This window comes from Biomphalaria glabrata, chromosome 9 (assembly GCF_947242115.1).
Source record: "Biomphalaria glabrata chromosome 9, xgBioGlab47.1, whole genome shotgun sequence".
NCBI lineage: Eukaryota > Metazoa > Mollusca > Gastropoda > Planorbidae > Biomphalaria > Biomphalaria glabrata.
Window position 1 is genome coordinate 25798461 of NC_074719.1, and position 15062 is coordinate 25813522.

General features: G+C 37.1%; 1 protein-coding gene across 1 annotated transcript in view; it reads left to right on the top strand.

The window, feature by feature from the left end:
• LOC106066762 (coiled-coil domain-containing protein 18-like) overlaps positions 1-14431 on the top strand; it is a 37211-nt gene extending 22780 nt beyond the window's left edge. The window contains exons 20-32 of the mRNA XM_056040221.1: positions 5239-5339; positions 6218-6324; positions 6655-6754; positions 6862-6978; positions 7071-7214; positions 7467-7546; positions 8164-8281; positions 9820-9963; positions 10247-10459; positions 11129-11352; positions 11713-11786; positions 12022-12073; positions 13486-14431. Of these exons, the coding sequence (XP_055896196.1) occupies positions 5239-5339; positions 6218-6324; positions 6655-6754; positions 6862-6978; positions 7071-7214; positions 7467-7546; positions 8164-8281; positions 9820-9963; positions 10247-10459; positions 11129-11352; positions 11713-11786; positions 12022-12073; positions 13486-13648 (1637 nt within the window). The 3' untranslated portion in view covers positions 13649-14431. The remainder of the gene's footprint in view (positions 1-5238; positions 5340-6217; positions 6325-6654; positions 6755-6861; positions 6979-7070; positions 7215-7466; positions 7547-8163; positions 8282-9819; positions 9964-10246; positions 10460-11128; positions 11353-11712; positions 11787-12021; positions 12074-13485) is intronic.
• The last annotated feature ends 631 nt before the right edge of the window (positions 14432-15062 follow it).

Sequence of the window (15062 nt, forward strand, 5' to 3'; positions counted from 1 at the left end):
CATGGCATGCGTAGGCTGGGTCTGCTGCAGATAGGCCTGCTTCTTCTCTCAGCTTTTTTGCTGTCTCTGTGTTCTTTCATGCTGGCCACTCTCCTTGCCTCATATCTTAAGAGACTGACACTTATGGCTTCATGCCATGAGGATCCATCAATAGCTAGTATTTCCCAGCCATGTTATATATATATAGTTCGTCCATCGTGGTTCGATGATGACCACTTTGTCATCCAGGGGGCTGAGGGCTTTGCACTGGGGTTTTATGCCTCCTCATGTGGCTGGTGAGACCTATGTGAGCCCGGAATGTTCGGCTGCACACTGGGCAGGTTATTCCAGCTGGAGCTAGTGTCGTTTGTCTTGCTTTTCTTTTCTGGCGTTTTTCTTCTGCCTGCGTTGTTCGTTTTTCCTCAGCAACCTGTGCGCCAGTTTTCACAGCGTGACGCCATGATGCTCTGTCGTGTGCCTCTGTCTCCCAGGTGCCAGGGTCTATGCTGAACGCCTTCAGAGAAGCTTTGAGGGTGTCCCTGAAGCGCTTTCTTTGCCCACCTTGCGAGCGCTTTCCTTTGCTTAGTTGGCCATACAAGAGTCGTTTTGGGATGCGGTGGTCTTCCATTCTGTAGACGTGACCTGCCCATCGCAGCTGGGACTGCATCAGGATTGTGTGGATGCTTTGCAGACACGCTCTTCGAAGGACTTCTGTATCTGGTATTTTGTCTTGCCATTTGACATTTAGTATTTTTCTCAGACATGTCATGTGGAAGCGGTTTAGTCTCTTTGCATGTTTACTGTACACTGTCCATGTTTCTGAGGCATAGAGCAATGTAGGGAGGATGACGGCTCTGTAGACCCATAGCTTGGTGTTTGTGGTGATACCACGTCTGTTCCAGACATTTGTAGACAGTCTGCCATAGGATGCACTGGCCTTGGTGATACGCAGGTCGATTTCACTATCGATTTTTCCATTTCTGGAGAGTGTGCTGCCAAGATATGTGAATTTGTCCACTGCGTTTATATCCTGTCCATTTATAGTAATGCTTGGATCCGAGTAGGCTTTCCCAGGAGCAGGTAGATATAAGACTTCAGTCTTGTTCGTATTGATGGTAAGGCCAAAGTCTGAGCATGCTCTTGAGAAGTCACTGACGATGCTCTGCAGATCGTTTTCAGAGCAGGCATTTAGGGCACAGTCATCAGCAAATAGCAAGTCTCTGATTACTGCTGCATTTGTTTTTGATTTTGCTTTAAGCCGCCTCGGGTTGAATAGGCCACCATCAAATCTGTATGATATATTTATCCTGTTGTTTTCTCTATTTGTGAATGCATCTGTCAGCATAGCGGAGAACATGATACTGAACAGTGTAGGTGCTAGGACACAGCCTTGTTTTACCCCGTTTGATACTTCGAAGGGCTCTGATGGTTCTCCACTTTCTTGGACACGAGCCTTCATGCCATCATGAAATAGTCTCACCATGGTTATGAATTTTTGTTGACAGCCATACTTTGACATGATCTTCCAGAGTCCTTCTCTGCTAACAGTGTCGAATGCCTTTGTTAAGTCGACATATATTGAGAACAGGTCAGCATTTTGTTCTTGGCATTTTTCCTGGAGCTGCCTTGCTGCAAAGATCATGTCAATGGTTCCACGCTCTTTTCTGAAGCCGCACTGGCTTTCTGGTAGTAGACCATATTCTATGTGTTGCATAAGCCGATTTAGAAGGATGCGTGCAAGGATTTTCCCAGCAATAGAGAGAAGAGATATTCCTCTGTGGTTGTCGCAGATCTGGCGGTTTCCTTTTCGCTTGTATAAATGAACAATTTTGGCATCTTTAAAGTCTTGTGGTATTGACTCTTTTTCCCACATAATTAAGAAGAGCTTATGAAGTCTTTCAATCAGGGCTAATCCACCTTTTTTGTAGACCTCTGCGGGAATGGAGTCAGCTCCTGGGGCTTTTCCGCTTGCGAGCTGTTGAATGGCAAGATCGGTTTCCTTTAGCGTAGGTGGGTCATCCATTTTTTCATTTATTGGTACTTGCTGTAGCCTGTCTATGGCCGCTTCATTTATGATGGAAGGTGTATTGAGAACCTTTTCGAAGTGCTCTGCCCAGCGTTTTAGGATTTCTTCCTTATCTGTCAATAGGATTGTCCCATCAGCATTTAATAGAGGGGATGAGCCTGACTTTGTGGGTCCATAGATTTCATTTATGGCATGGTAGAAGTTCTTCATATCGTGCTTGTCAGCAAATTCCTGTATTTTTTCCACTTTCTTGCTAAGCCAGGTATCTTGCATTTGGCGTAGCTGTTTTTGCACATTTTTGCGGATGTTAGTGAATGCATCTTTAGTGGACTGGGAGTTTGGGTTGTTCAGACACAATTTGTGGAGCTTGTGCTTTTCGTCTAATAGTTTTCTGATCTCAATACTGTTTTCATCAAACCAGTCCTGATGCTTTCTCTCCATAGGACCGAGTATGTTTAATGCTGTGCTATAGATAGCTTCTTTGAAGCATTCCCAGCTTTTATCTACATTTGATTCAGTTAGAACGGTGGACTTGAGGCAGTTCTCTATTGCATCTGCAAGTGACTTTTCAGTTTTGTCATCTGCTAAGCTGGCCGTGTTTAGCCTTTTTAGGGGTTTTGATTTTTGCGGATGTCTCTTTGGTTGGATACGAATGTTTAGTTTTGTGATGATGAGGCGGTGGTCTGTTCCACACTCTGCACCACAGCAAGATTTGGTGACACGAATGTCCTGAGGGTCAGATTGTCTGGTGATGACGTATTCTATGAGGTGCCAGTGTCTTGAGCGGGGATGCATCCAGGAAGTTCGCTTTCTCATTGGAAGACTGAATATTGTGTTCGATATGAGCAGCTTGTGTTCAGCACAGGTCTGGAGTAGTAATAATCCGTTGCTGTTGCATTGACCTATCCCAAATTTGCCTAAGACACCTTTCCAGATGTGATGGTCAGAGCCGACTCTTGCGTTGAAGTCACCGAGAATGAGTAGCTTTTCTGTTTTTGGAATATTAAGCAAGGTGGAGTTTAGTTCTTCGTAAAACTTTGCTATGACATCATCTGGGCTGGTCATGGTGGGTGCGTAACAGCTAACAATGGAAATATGTTTCTTTCCGTTTTGTAAAGGCAGCTTTAGGGTCATGAGCCTATCACTAATTCCTTTGGGAGGCCCGACTAGTTGAGATACTATTGATGTTTTTATGGCAAAGCCGACTCCAGATTCACGTCGTACTTCAGTGCTTCTACCGCTCCAGAAGAAAGTATATCCAGCTCCTCTTTCGCAGAGTTCACCTTCATCTGCAAGCCGAGTCTCACTTAGTGCTGCTATGTCTATGTTGTATCTGTGGAGCTCCCTGGCTACTAGTGCAGTTCGTCTTTGTGGTCTATCAGATGTGTCATTGTCAAGTAGTGTGCGCACATTCCATGCGCCTATGGTAAGAGGAACTATCCTCGTCTTTTTCTTTGAATTTCGACCGCTTGAGTAGGGTTCCCGCCAACTGCGGTAGGCTGGCTAGGGTAGTTTTGAGCAGGCAATTTTTGGGGCACCTTTTCTAGCCCTGTCCTCATGCTATGGAGGTGAGCAGTGCACTCCTAAATAGGGCTGCTCAGCCACTCAGGGGGCTGCCGGACTCCACTGCTGCTCTGTGTCAGTGGTGAACGACCATATGGCCTGAGCCGCCTGTGTGCAGGATTGCAGCTACGGCTTCCAGTGTGCCCACACCTACCGCTTCACTGCTTGCCTGTCGCCACAGGACTTTAGTTTGTTGTGTTGGGGGGGGGGGGATGACAAGTGACTTGCGCTGGAATTTGGATTAAAGTGAGGAGGATTTGCGCAACACGTCGACCTCACTCTCTCGCCCTAAAACCCGTCCTTTTCCGGAAGCAAGATTTGGTCAAGACGTCCGGGGACAAGTTTGGGTGCAGTGGATGACCAGAGACTTTCTATGTGTCTTGTCCTGCTCTTGAGTACTCCACAGCACTGTGCTGGTACTTGCCATTTTGTCCGATTAGTCTAGTTTTGTGACGTTACGCACAGGCCGCCAAGTCCAGACTTCACATGCTAGGTTTGACAGAACCTCAGTGTACTGAGTGCCATGGACACGTCAGATACCCTCTACCTGGTTTAGCCGGCCAGTCAAAGCCGTTTCCGGGGTGCGGCCGCTGCGCATGCTACAGCTTCTGGGAGCCACAGGTGAGAGTTGGGTACCGAGTGGGGACCAAGAGTGGGCCAAGCTACCCTCAAAAAGAGGGTACGACTGCCTGTCCACTAGAGGTGCTACCCCTCCTAGATACCCCATACACCCCAGCCCTGAATGTCAGTATGACAATCCTTGAGGGAGCTCTTAAGGGTGTCTTTGTAACACATGTGTTGACCCCCCATATTAGTGCTTTCCTGCACACAACTCCCCATAAAGAAGGCAATTTTCTAGCACTAGCCGCCACTATTAAGTGATGGGTGAACATTTCCTGAAAGACACAGTTGTCCGAATAGGGTGGGTTTGGGCAAACAACTGTGTGCCCATGCCTGGAGAGCGAGGAGGGGGCAGGAGGAGGTTTAGAAAGTCTGCGAGTGTGGTGTGCCACATGGTTGGGTGACGTAGAGACTTCTTCTCCCTCCCCCTCTTTTTTTTCTGAGCTGCGCTCTCTGTTGCCTCGAAAGTTATGTGGGGTAACTCTAGTCCAACTTGCAGAAATAAAAGTTATCTTTCCATGATTTTTTCATTGAGGGCTAGAGAGTCGGCGTGGTGCATGGTATCCCGCATGGTTGGGCAATGTAGAGAATTATATATACAGATACTGTTTATAAATAATCATTTTCATAAAGGGAATATAAAAGGATTTTGCTAGTAGAAGTATTTGAATGATTAATTGTCATCACCACAGTACATTGGCATCATATTAGAGCGGAATGGAGTTAAAATAGTTCTAAAATCTATAGTGTATAATTTGATCTAGTTCAGTACACAAGGTCACACTTTGTCATTATGATCTTAAATGTCAATATAAAAATGTATTTATAAAAGTTAACCAAATCTAGCACAAGAAGAATACCTAGAAAAAAATATTTTTCTTTCATAGAGTTCAAATCTCTAGCCTCTAGTTAGATCTAGTTCAACACACAATATTAAACTTTGTCACAATGATTAAAACAATGTCAATATAAAAATGTATTTTGAACTAAAAGTAGACCAAGAAGAATTTGAAGAGTCAATGTTTGTTTTTTGTTCTCTCATGTCACAGTCCGGGACATGGAAAGCATTATGTGCACTAAAGATCAAGAATTAAAATGTTGTCAGAGATTCATTGAGGAACTGCAGGATAAACTCAAATGTTTGCAGGATGTAAGTAAACAGTTTCTTTCAAACAGGAACAGTAGAGCACTTCTAGCCAGCTGTAGGCTCTTTTTTTTTTTACTCTGTGCCAAGAGAATTTTCAGTTAACACTGCCATACATACAATTTTCAAGTAGCGTCTGCCTTAGGTGGATTACAATGAGACATGCAAAGATGATAATAATAATAATAATCTTTATTGTCATATGGAAAAATCATTTAGAGTGGCTGCAGTGCCTTTAGAGGGTTGGGTGTGGGGCGGGGAATTATTCTGTTAAGATGATAATTTAAAGCCGTTGGTAGACTTTTCATTTCCCATGATGCCTATGTGCCCAGATGTAAAGTTACTTAAATAATAAATGTTGTCATTATTTGATGGATTATAATGATTGATGTCAACTCTCTTGGGCTAGATGAGGTTTTGCTAGTGGTGCTAGTGATTGTGAATCTGTAAAGATAATAAGACCTGATGAATAATAACTGATGGTGCTTGTATTTTGTCATAGAGCTGTTTTTTAACTGGAACAGCAGCAAAGAATATGTTCTTATATATGTAATATATTGAATTTGTTTATATAAGCAAATGTATTTAATTTGTTTTCATTATGGTGAATATTGTTTGTTGTTAAATATTTATTGATTATAATGAAGTTTTTTCTTTCTTTTTTTTTTCAGGAAGTAGTAAGTACTGTTTGTTTGTTTAGTTAGTAGGCATTGGTGAGTAGTTTTATTGTCTTATTGAAGAATGCTATAGCTATTGGTGAGTCATTTGATCTAAGTGAAGTATATTATGAGTATAGTCATCAGTGATTAGTCTTATCTTTGTAAAGTATTAGTTGTTTTTTTCCCCACCCTATTGCTGCTAATGTCTTGCTTCTATTTGTTTAGAATTCTAGCTCTGGGGCATCTGCTTCTCTTCAAGATAAGATCAAAAGCTGCAGGGAAGAATTACTCTGTCAGTCTAAAATGTTATGCGAATGTGAAGAAGCCTTAAAGTAAGTAAGCAAAAGAAAAGAAAAAAAGCTAATTGTAAGAGCTACACTTTCTTAGTTATATTCAAACAAAATCAGCAAATTCTAAAGTTCCATGATGCATTTGTAAAGATGCATCACTTAACTTGATGTTTCAATAACAACTTGTCCAATAAGAAGTATATAATCAATGCTTCAAATATTTTATCTTAAAGCTAAAGTCTACTTTTTAATTTCGATGAATCATTGACATGCATTTTAAAAACAAATTCAAGATTGCAACTTTTTATCTGTCATATGTTTTGATTCATTTATGAACTGGAAGATTTGTATTGATCATGAACACATTTTCAGACGTTGCCAGATGGAATTAAGAGACAAATGTGAAGAGATTAGAATGCAAAACTGCACTATTGAGGAGTTGAACTGCAAGCTTCATGAGCGTATTGCTCGGGTAATTATAGCTTGGATTCAAAAACATTAAAATTTGTCTTGGTAGTATAAACTATTTGTTTATGCTGTGATATAAAATGATGTGTTAGATGTTTTTTTCCTGATCAGGTGGACGAGCTTGAAAAGGCCATTGAAAATTTGAACAAAGACATTGACAAGAGAATGAAGAGAGTTGATGAGCAGCTCAAGAAATATGAATGTGAGCTTTGTGACAAGGCAAAACAGGTTAGCTTGTCAAGTAGGAGTTTTTGAAGTGGAGGAATTATTCTATACCTGGTAAAGTGTTCATTTATTTTATGTTTGGTTTCCATATTCAGATTGCTGATTTGGATGATTGCCTGACAAGATGCCAACACAATCTGAATGAGAAAGCCAACGAAGCATGTGTCTTGGAACAAAAGAATGCCAGGCTGTGTTCAGACTGGAATGCCTGTCAGTTGAAACTGAAAGAGTGTGAAGAGGTACACTTTCATTGCAAATAGAAAATTGAATAGAGCTTCATATTTTCTGTGTAGGTGAAGCTGATATAGGACCATCTGTATACTCTTAGGAAGTAGTTGAAGTACAGTTTTATTTTGTACTAGTTTAACATTGATAGTGCTCCACTGACTATGCTTACTGGATTGTTTAAAGATGAAATGCTACTATTTATATTAATAAATGTCTATTTTAAAATTTCAATTTGTAATAGCTTTTATTTTGTGTCTGTACAGACCAGAGAATGTCTAGGAAAGGCTTTGAGTGAACAGAGAGCAGAAAATGCAGAACTGGCTCAGGAACTGCGTGTCAACAGGTTGGTTACTTGGCATTCAACAGTTGTCTACATCAGAAGTTCTCAAACTTTAAACAAATCTTTACATAGTCAAAACTTGTCCTCAGTAGTAAAGCTACATAAGTGCATAATATATAAATTAGTTCATATAAGACTAGAACGTAATAGACATATAAAACAGCAGTGAGGTGCAGGTTATTAAAATTATCCGATAGGATAAACTACCTTTTAGCGAAGAAGTTATTTTAATTGTATACAATTTTCATATTTTTGCGGACCCTCTAAGGTCCTCTCATGGACCACTTGGGGTCCCCGGACCTCAGTTTGAGAACCACTGGTCTACATCATCATTTTTTATTTTGGTGCTCTCATTAAAACACAAAATAGATCATGTAAGCAGTTTTACTGTATCTACTTAGAAACTATAGTTCTACATAGTAGATGAACTGTTGAATCTGTTTTATCAAAAGTCTCTTGCTGTTTGATCCGTCCCAAATATAACCAAACAAAACCATGTATTCAGGTCTTTGTCGACCAGTAGTAATATTTAGAAATCATGCCTAGGTCAAACATTATGTAATGATGGAGGATTGTAGACAAAATAGGAAAAGGTTTTATCATTTTGGTTATGTTTTCAGAGAACACCTACAGCAGAAACACCAGGAACTTGTGGATGCCCAGCAGACTCTTTGTGCTTGTAACAGAGAACTTGAACGAACACGACGAGAGTGCGATGATCTCAGAAACTGTCTATCGGTTAGACTTTTGTATTTATTTGTATATTATATTATATTATATTATATTATATTATATTATATTATATTATATTATATTATACTATACTATACTATACTATACTATACTATACTATACTATACTATACTATACTATATTATACTATACTATATTATTTTGGTGACCGGTCACTTCATCCCCGGTCTTTTCATCCCCGGTCACTTCATCCCCGGTCTTTTCATCCCCGGTCACTTCATCCCCAGTCATTTCATCCCCTGGTCACTTCATCCCCTGGTCACTTCATCCCCGGTCATTTCATCCCCTATTAAATATTTTATTTATAAATATGATTATGTAGAATGCCTTTTTGACATTTTATGACTAAAGCGTTTATAGTGTTTCCTCTTTCACTTTGTTTTCTTAATGAGAAATCTTATATTATATTGTAAATCTGGGTGTGTACTTAGCTATAGCGTTTCTATTGGATGTGGGGGTTGTAATATCATAATATTATCCGGATCGAAGGCCAAGGTTTGGTGGTAGTAGTAAAAAATCATTTGAGAGATAGAAGTGCTATTAGAATAATTATGATCATGCCACTGATAACTTATCATCAAAGACCAAGGTGTGGTGCAAGTAGTGGAAATCTTTTGAGAGATAGAAGTGCGATTACAATAATTATGACCATGCCACTGATAACTTATCATCAAAGGCCAAGGTGTGGTGCAAGTAGAGGAAATCTTTTGAGAGATTGAAGTGCGATTACAATAATTATGACCATGCCGCTGATAACTTATCATCAAAGGCCAAGGTGTAGTGAAAGTACGACCATGTTTCACTTTATTTTATTTTTCAATTGCTCTTTCTTGAAAATGGTCGCGTCATTTTTAGCCTTGAAACAAGGTTTTAATTTTTCTAATAAAGGTGGAGTTTACCCATCCTCGGGATATCATGTCGCCTGTATAAGTTTTGCTTTAATTCCTTTTAAACATTAACGTGTTACAATTTGGTCATTTAAATAAAAAATGAATACATTAAATATTGCTCATTTCATGATTTTTTAAATTAAAATTTGTTAGATAAAAATGATCAGATGATGAAAATATCAGGGGATGAAATGACCGGGGATGAAGTGACCAGGGGATGAAATGACCGGGGATGAAGTGACCGGGGGATGAAGTGACCAGGGGATGAAATGACTGGGGATGAAGTGACCGGGGATGAAGTGACCAGGGATGAAAAGACCAGGGATGAAGTGACTGGGGATGAAATGACCGGTAACCATTATTTTATATTACATTACATTACATTACTTTACATTACATCACATCATATTACATTTCTATTCTATTCTATGACTGCCTATTATATTATAACCTTTTATATTTATTTATTTTTGGGTGTGTGTGTATGGCAAGATGATGCTTGTTACAGGCATAAGAATTATTTCAAGACCATAACTCATTTGATTTACTTTATTTTACTGTATTAGATATGTTAAAACCTTTTTATTTGTATACATCAGTACTTCACCTTTTTCTTTGTAAATCTTTACACAGCAAAGAGAATGTGAGATTCAACATCTGTCTGAAGAGAAGAATTGCTTAGTAAGTAAGGTGGCTCACCTGACTTGTAGGCTGGAGAATGAAACTTGCCAACTACAAAACCAGATGGCAGAAATGAAATGCAGATTAGAAAAAGAGGTAGAAACTTAGTGCTTAAGGTTTTGTGTGTGAGACTACAAAATAATGAGAAAAGATTTGAGAATACAGGGGAATAGTAAGACATAAAGCAATGCTAATTGTGTCAATTTCTACCAGAAGTTACATTTTTTGACAGTAAAAAAGTGTGTGTTAAGAACATTTTGATATTTATATGAATCAGTCTCATTTTCTTAGTCCTTTTGTTTTTCATAATGTACAAATGAAGACCTTCTTTTGTTATATGTTAATCTTTGAGCTTATCTCTTTGCTTTTCTTTGGTCAGAATGAATCATTAAGAATCTACCAAGGTGAGATAGAAGAGAATAATGCTTGTCTCCTACAAAAACTCTCAGCATGTCAACGCCAGCTGTCTCAAGTAGAGAAATGCTGTCACCAGAAACTGGACTGTATGAACCGAGAGCTGGAAGACTTGAACAGCAAGCTGGCTGACAGAGAGGATCAAATAGCCCAGTGTAAAGAATGTTTGAATCTCAAGGTGAATAAACTAATTGAACATCCTCATTGTAGATCACAGTCTGCCTTGAATTTAAATCAATTAGGAAGAAAGGCTTTAATGTCATAAACCCTACTGCCATTGTTTGAGACCTTTGGTTTTGTTGTAGAGATTGATTTACTCACAAAGTTGTGACTCAGTCTTGTAGAAAGACGGAATTTTAAAGTTTTTTATTTGCATATCTCTTTTTATTATAAAAGTAGAGACTATTTATTATAGATTCTTGTTTTCAATGATCTATTTATAGTTTTAGAAGTAAAAAAGGAAGTAAGAATGACAGGGTCCAAATAGCATTGAGAAAATATTATGGCCAGTAATGAAATATTGTAAATAGCTGTCAGTTTCACAAGTTACAGATTTTAACCTAGATTACATTTTTGTGTAAAGTACATTGTCATTTTATAGTACACTATTTAGGTGTACATTGTATTACTTCATATTTGATTTTTGCATGATTTTTTATATAACTGTATACAAGAATTACTTGCCATAAAAAGAAATCTCTACCAAACCAGTTAGAACTTTTGAGCTAGTAGCAATTATTGAATTTTTTGGGCTAGGTTCAATTCATAAATACTACTTTACTACTTTCCCATTTTTTTTATTGCAATCTTAAAAAAAATAATATATTTGTGTTTTTATTATCTTTAGGAAAATGAAATTATGCGTCTAAAACTTCGACTTTGTAGTACCGATCGCTGTGGTGACAACTGTTCCAACAACCATTGTTTTAGCAACAGTAATATTCCTGTCTTTACCCTGAGTGACTTGGACAACTCTAAACTGGATAAGATGGAGAGTCCATTGCTCTTGAATGTCTCTCATCTCTGTAGTAGCAGCAGCACGGCCAGATCTGCTGATGATTTGAGTGTCCAGTAAGTTTCTAGATGTCACTATTGTTTATCAATCAGAGGGATTCTATCTGGACCACAATGTTGGTGACTTTGTCTTGACAGCAGTGAGGGGAAGTTCAGAAGTTGAGGAATTTACACTGTCCTTGTTGAACTGCTAAGTTTCTTTAATATTTTTAGAATGTCTGAAAATATAGTTAACACTTAGGGGGAAATAACTTAAAAAAAACAAACTTGAAAATCATAATTATTATATCTAATACATCAAGTACATGTTTAAAAGGACATAATAGATTCGAAGCATTCTTAATGCCATTTAGTTTGGAAGCTGTAAATATTTGTCTAGTCCCATACATTTATCTTGCATGTTTTTATGTTTAACAGATGGAGCTTGAATGGAAACAGAGATTCCAGCACCAATGTGATCCAAGCAATCTCAAAGGATGATCATGTTTTTGGTTAGTATAGACTTTCTAGTTGACTGATATATGGATCCTGTTCTTCCCTATAGATGGTTAAAATGAAATCATCCTTATCTAAAATGAAATCATACTTAGCTAAAATGAAATCATACTTAGCTAAAATGAAATCATCCTTATCTAAAATGAAATCATCCTTATTTAAAATTACATCCTCCTCAGCTAATATAAAATCGTCCTATCTAATTTATGTAACTTGTATATTTAATTTCAGAACCTGATTGCCAGCTTAGTAATGACTCTTCAAATGCCAGAAACAGCATAGGGTGAGTTGAGTTCTTTGTTAATATGCTTGTTCTTTTTATGGAAAGTAATCAATGATTTTATGGAAAGTAATCAATGAGCAGTTCAAGTATTGAAAAAGCTTATGTTACTGTCCTATAAAAAAAAGAGATAAATCTGACACAGGAAACTCTAGACCAGTGTCACTCACCAGCATTCACATGTAAAATACTAGAGCCCATAATAAACATAATGTCTTTACTCCATAGCTTGAGTACATTTAGGTCATGTGAAACTCAACTAATAATTCTATTTGATGACTTTTTAAATAGCTTAGATAACAATGAGCTAATAAATGCTTTTTTTTTTTTATTAAAGGCAGATTTCATCACCATAACTTCTTAGATAAAATTTAAATATTTTGGCATTACTGGTCCGTTACACCAACAGATATAGTATTTTTGAAAGGTAGTGAATAAATTGCAATAATAATTATAATAATTGCATCCTAATCAACACCAGTAACATTAAACTCAGGTGTTCCTCAAGACACAGTCTTAGGCCCCGTACTGTTCCTAACTTACATAAGTGATCTACCTAATTGCATTTTTTTAGCAACAAGGTACCTACAGTATTTGCAGATGATTGCATAATAAAAACTCAAGATTCTGAAATTTTACAAAGAGAATTAGAATTACAAAAATGGGAATCAAATTCCTGCATTCTTTCCATCCAGACTAATGCCAATTGTTAAGAGTAAAAAAAAAAATGAAACAAAAATTACTCATCTTATACATGATCAACCAGTTCTACAGAAAAACAAAACTAGGTGTTATAATAATCATGAAATCTCCATATTGGCCAATTATTAAAGATTCAACAAAATATCAGGGTTTATTACATTTTTTTACCAAACCAAACAGGATCCTAAAAACTAAAATACTATTGAACCATCAATTCAAGAAAACATAAAGAAAGTAGAACTGATAAAGCCATGAGATTTATAGCAAATGAATATTCACATTTAACTAGTGTAACACCATTAGTAAAATCACTAGACTTAGGAACTACTCCAGCAGACTAAATAGTAAAGTAGCAATAATACATAAAGCACTGAACCATAACTTAACAATTACTATAACACAACCAATAAAATACCCAGAAAGATACAAAGATAAAGGTACATTTCCTATTCAATATGGTAGGACAAATTTATACAAGTGATCCTTCTTCCCTTGTGCCATTAGAGCATGCAATGGATTGCCTCAATCAGCCATGAAAACTAATGACTTTGCAGAGTTTAAATCTCTAATTAACATGGATAACACATGGCCTATAAACTATAATACCAGTATTATGTGTAAGCTTGTGTGCACAGAATTAGATTAATTGCTTTTTCTTAGTGTATAATTTGTAACTGAATCCATCTTGTAAATGTGTTCCTATTTTGTTTCAGGGCTAGTGAAGTTCAAGAACGACTCCGCTCTAACCAAATGCGACAAATTGAAATAGAAAGACAATTGAAGTGTTTGGAAGAAGAAACAGTTGTTGAAAGCCCTCCCATCTTTCAGACTGGAGCTGAGAGCCGAGCCAGTCCAGACCTATTGACCATCGTGTGAACATCCTTGAACTTAGTCTTTCAGTTCCATTGCTTTGAAATAGACAACACATAGTTAAACTCAATGAATAGTCCTATAAATCTTAGAGAACATCCAATGGGCTGTCAATAGAACCACATGGTACCACTAGTATTAGAACATTGGAGTAGAGGAGACTAAGTTTCACACTGAACACAATGCCCAAAAATTGCCATGAAATATTTTGATAATAAATATATTCTACTATATACACTCTATTGTGACACTTTCCAATCTGACCATTTTGAAGTATTCTTATTTGAACAATTTGAACAGGAATGTATTCTAGTACAGTGATGAGTTTCCAAAAATAGTGAAAAAAAAACCAAGAAGAATAACTTAACTTTTAAATGTTTAGGTTCATTGAATCAAATAATTTCTTAGTGAAAAGATCAGTATTATCAGAGAATGCATTTAAAGAACCATTCATTGTATTGCCTGCCCTATCATCTTCTAGGAGAATCTTGTCAAACAGTGAGATATTGTAATGACATGTGACCAACAAGATTCTCTAAATATGAACATTGGGAATGAAGCAGATCCATGTTTGGATGTAGAGGATACATGTTGTTGGTCACTCTACTGAAGTCTCTTTGTGTAATGCTGTGGATAGTTTACATGTGTGATAGCCACTCTTGTTAGTTCTAGATGTATCTCTAATCTGAAAAAAATAAAATGTTTGCAAGCCAAGAATAACTTTGGTTGCCTTAATGAATTTTTCTCACAAATTTGAGCAATCTGGAATAAACATTCAGAACTCACTCACTTGGTCTAATTTCTGAAGTTTCTGTATTCAGTTAAACATTTTTTTAAACAATTTCATTTTGTCCATTGTATTGAGTGTGTTTGAAAATTGTGGCTTGATTTGATCACAGTAATTAATTTCAAAAACTGCAAACTTGACAAAATTTTGTGTATACTTAACTTTACAGCATTAATTAAATAGTGCAAACATCACAATTTCTATTTTACTTATAAATATAATGAACTGGGACTCTGATGCATACTAGTCCCTGAATAGCTAGCAATAGACTGTTATCTAAAGTATTGCTATTGTCTGTCTCAGTTGGATTGATATATTAAATAAATCCGTCCTTATGTCACTGCAGGGAGAGAACTGGCATAATCAAAAGAATTAACAAGTTATCTTCCACTGACATTTTAATGTTTTCCTAACTTGTTATAATAGAATAGAGGATAAACTGACTTTTGTTTTTGCCTAATGTTTAGTTTTATCACTGCAGTGTCTGTATATTAGATTGAACTCAACAAAACATTCCATTGTGGGCTGTGATAACTTATGTTGTTATGAATAATTTGTACATGAATAATTTATATAAAAATTTAACATGCATACTTCAAAAAAAAATAAAAAAAAAAAAACCCTGCCATTTTT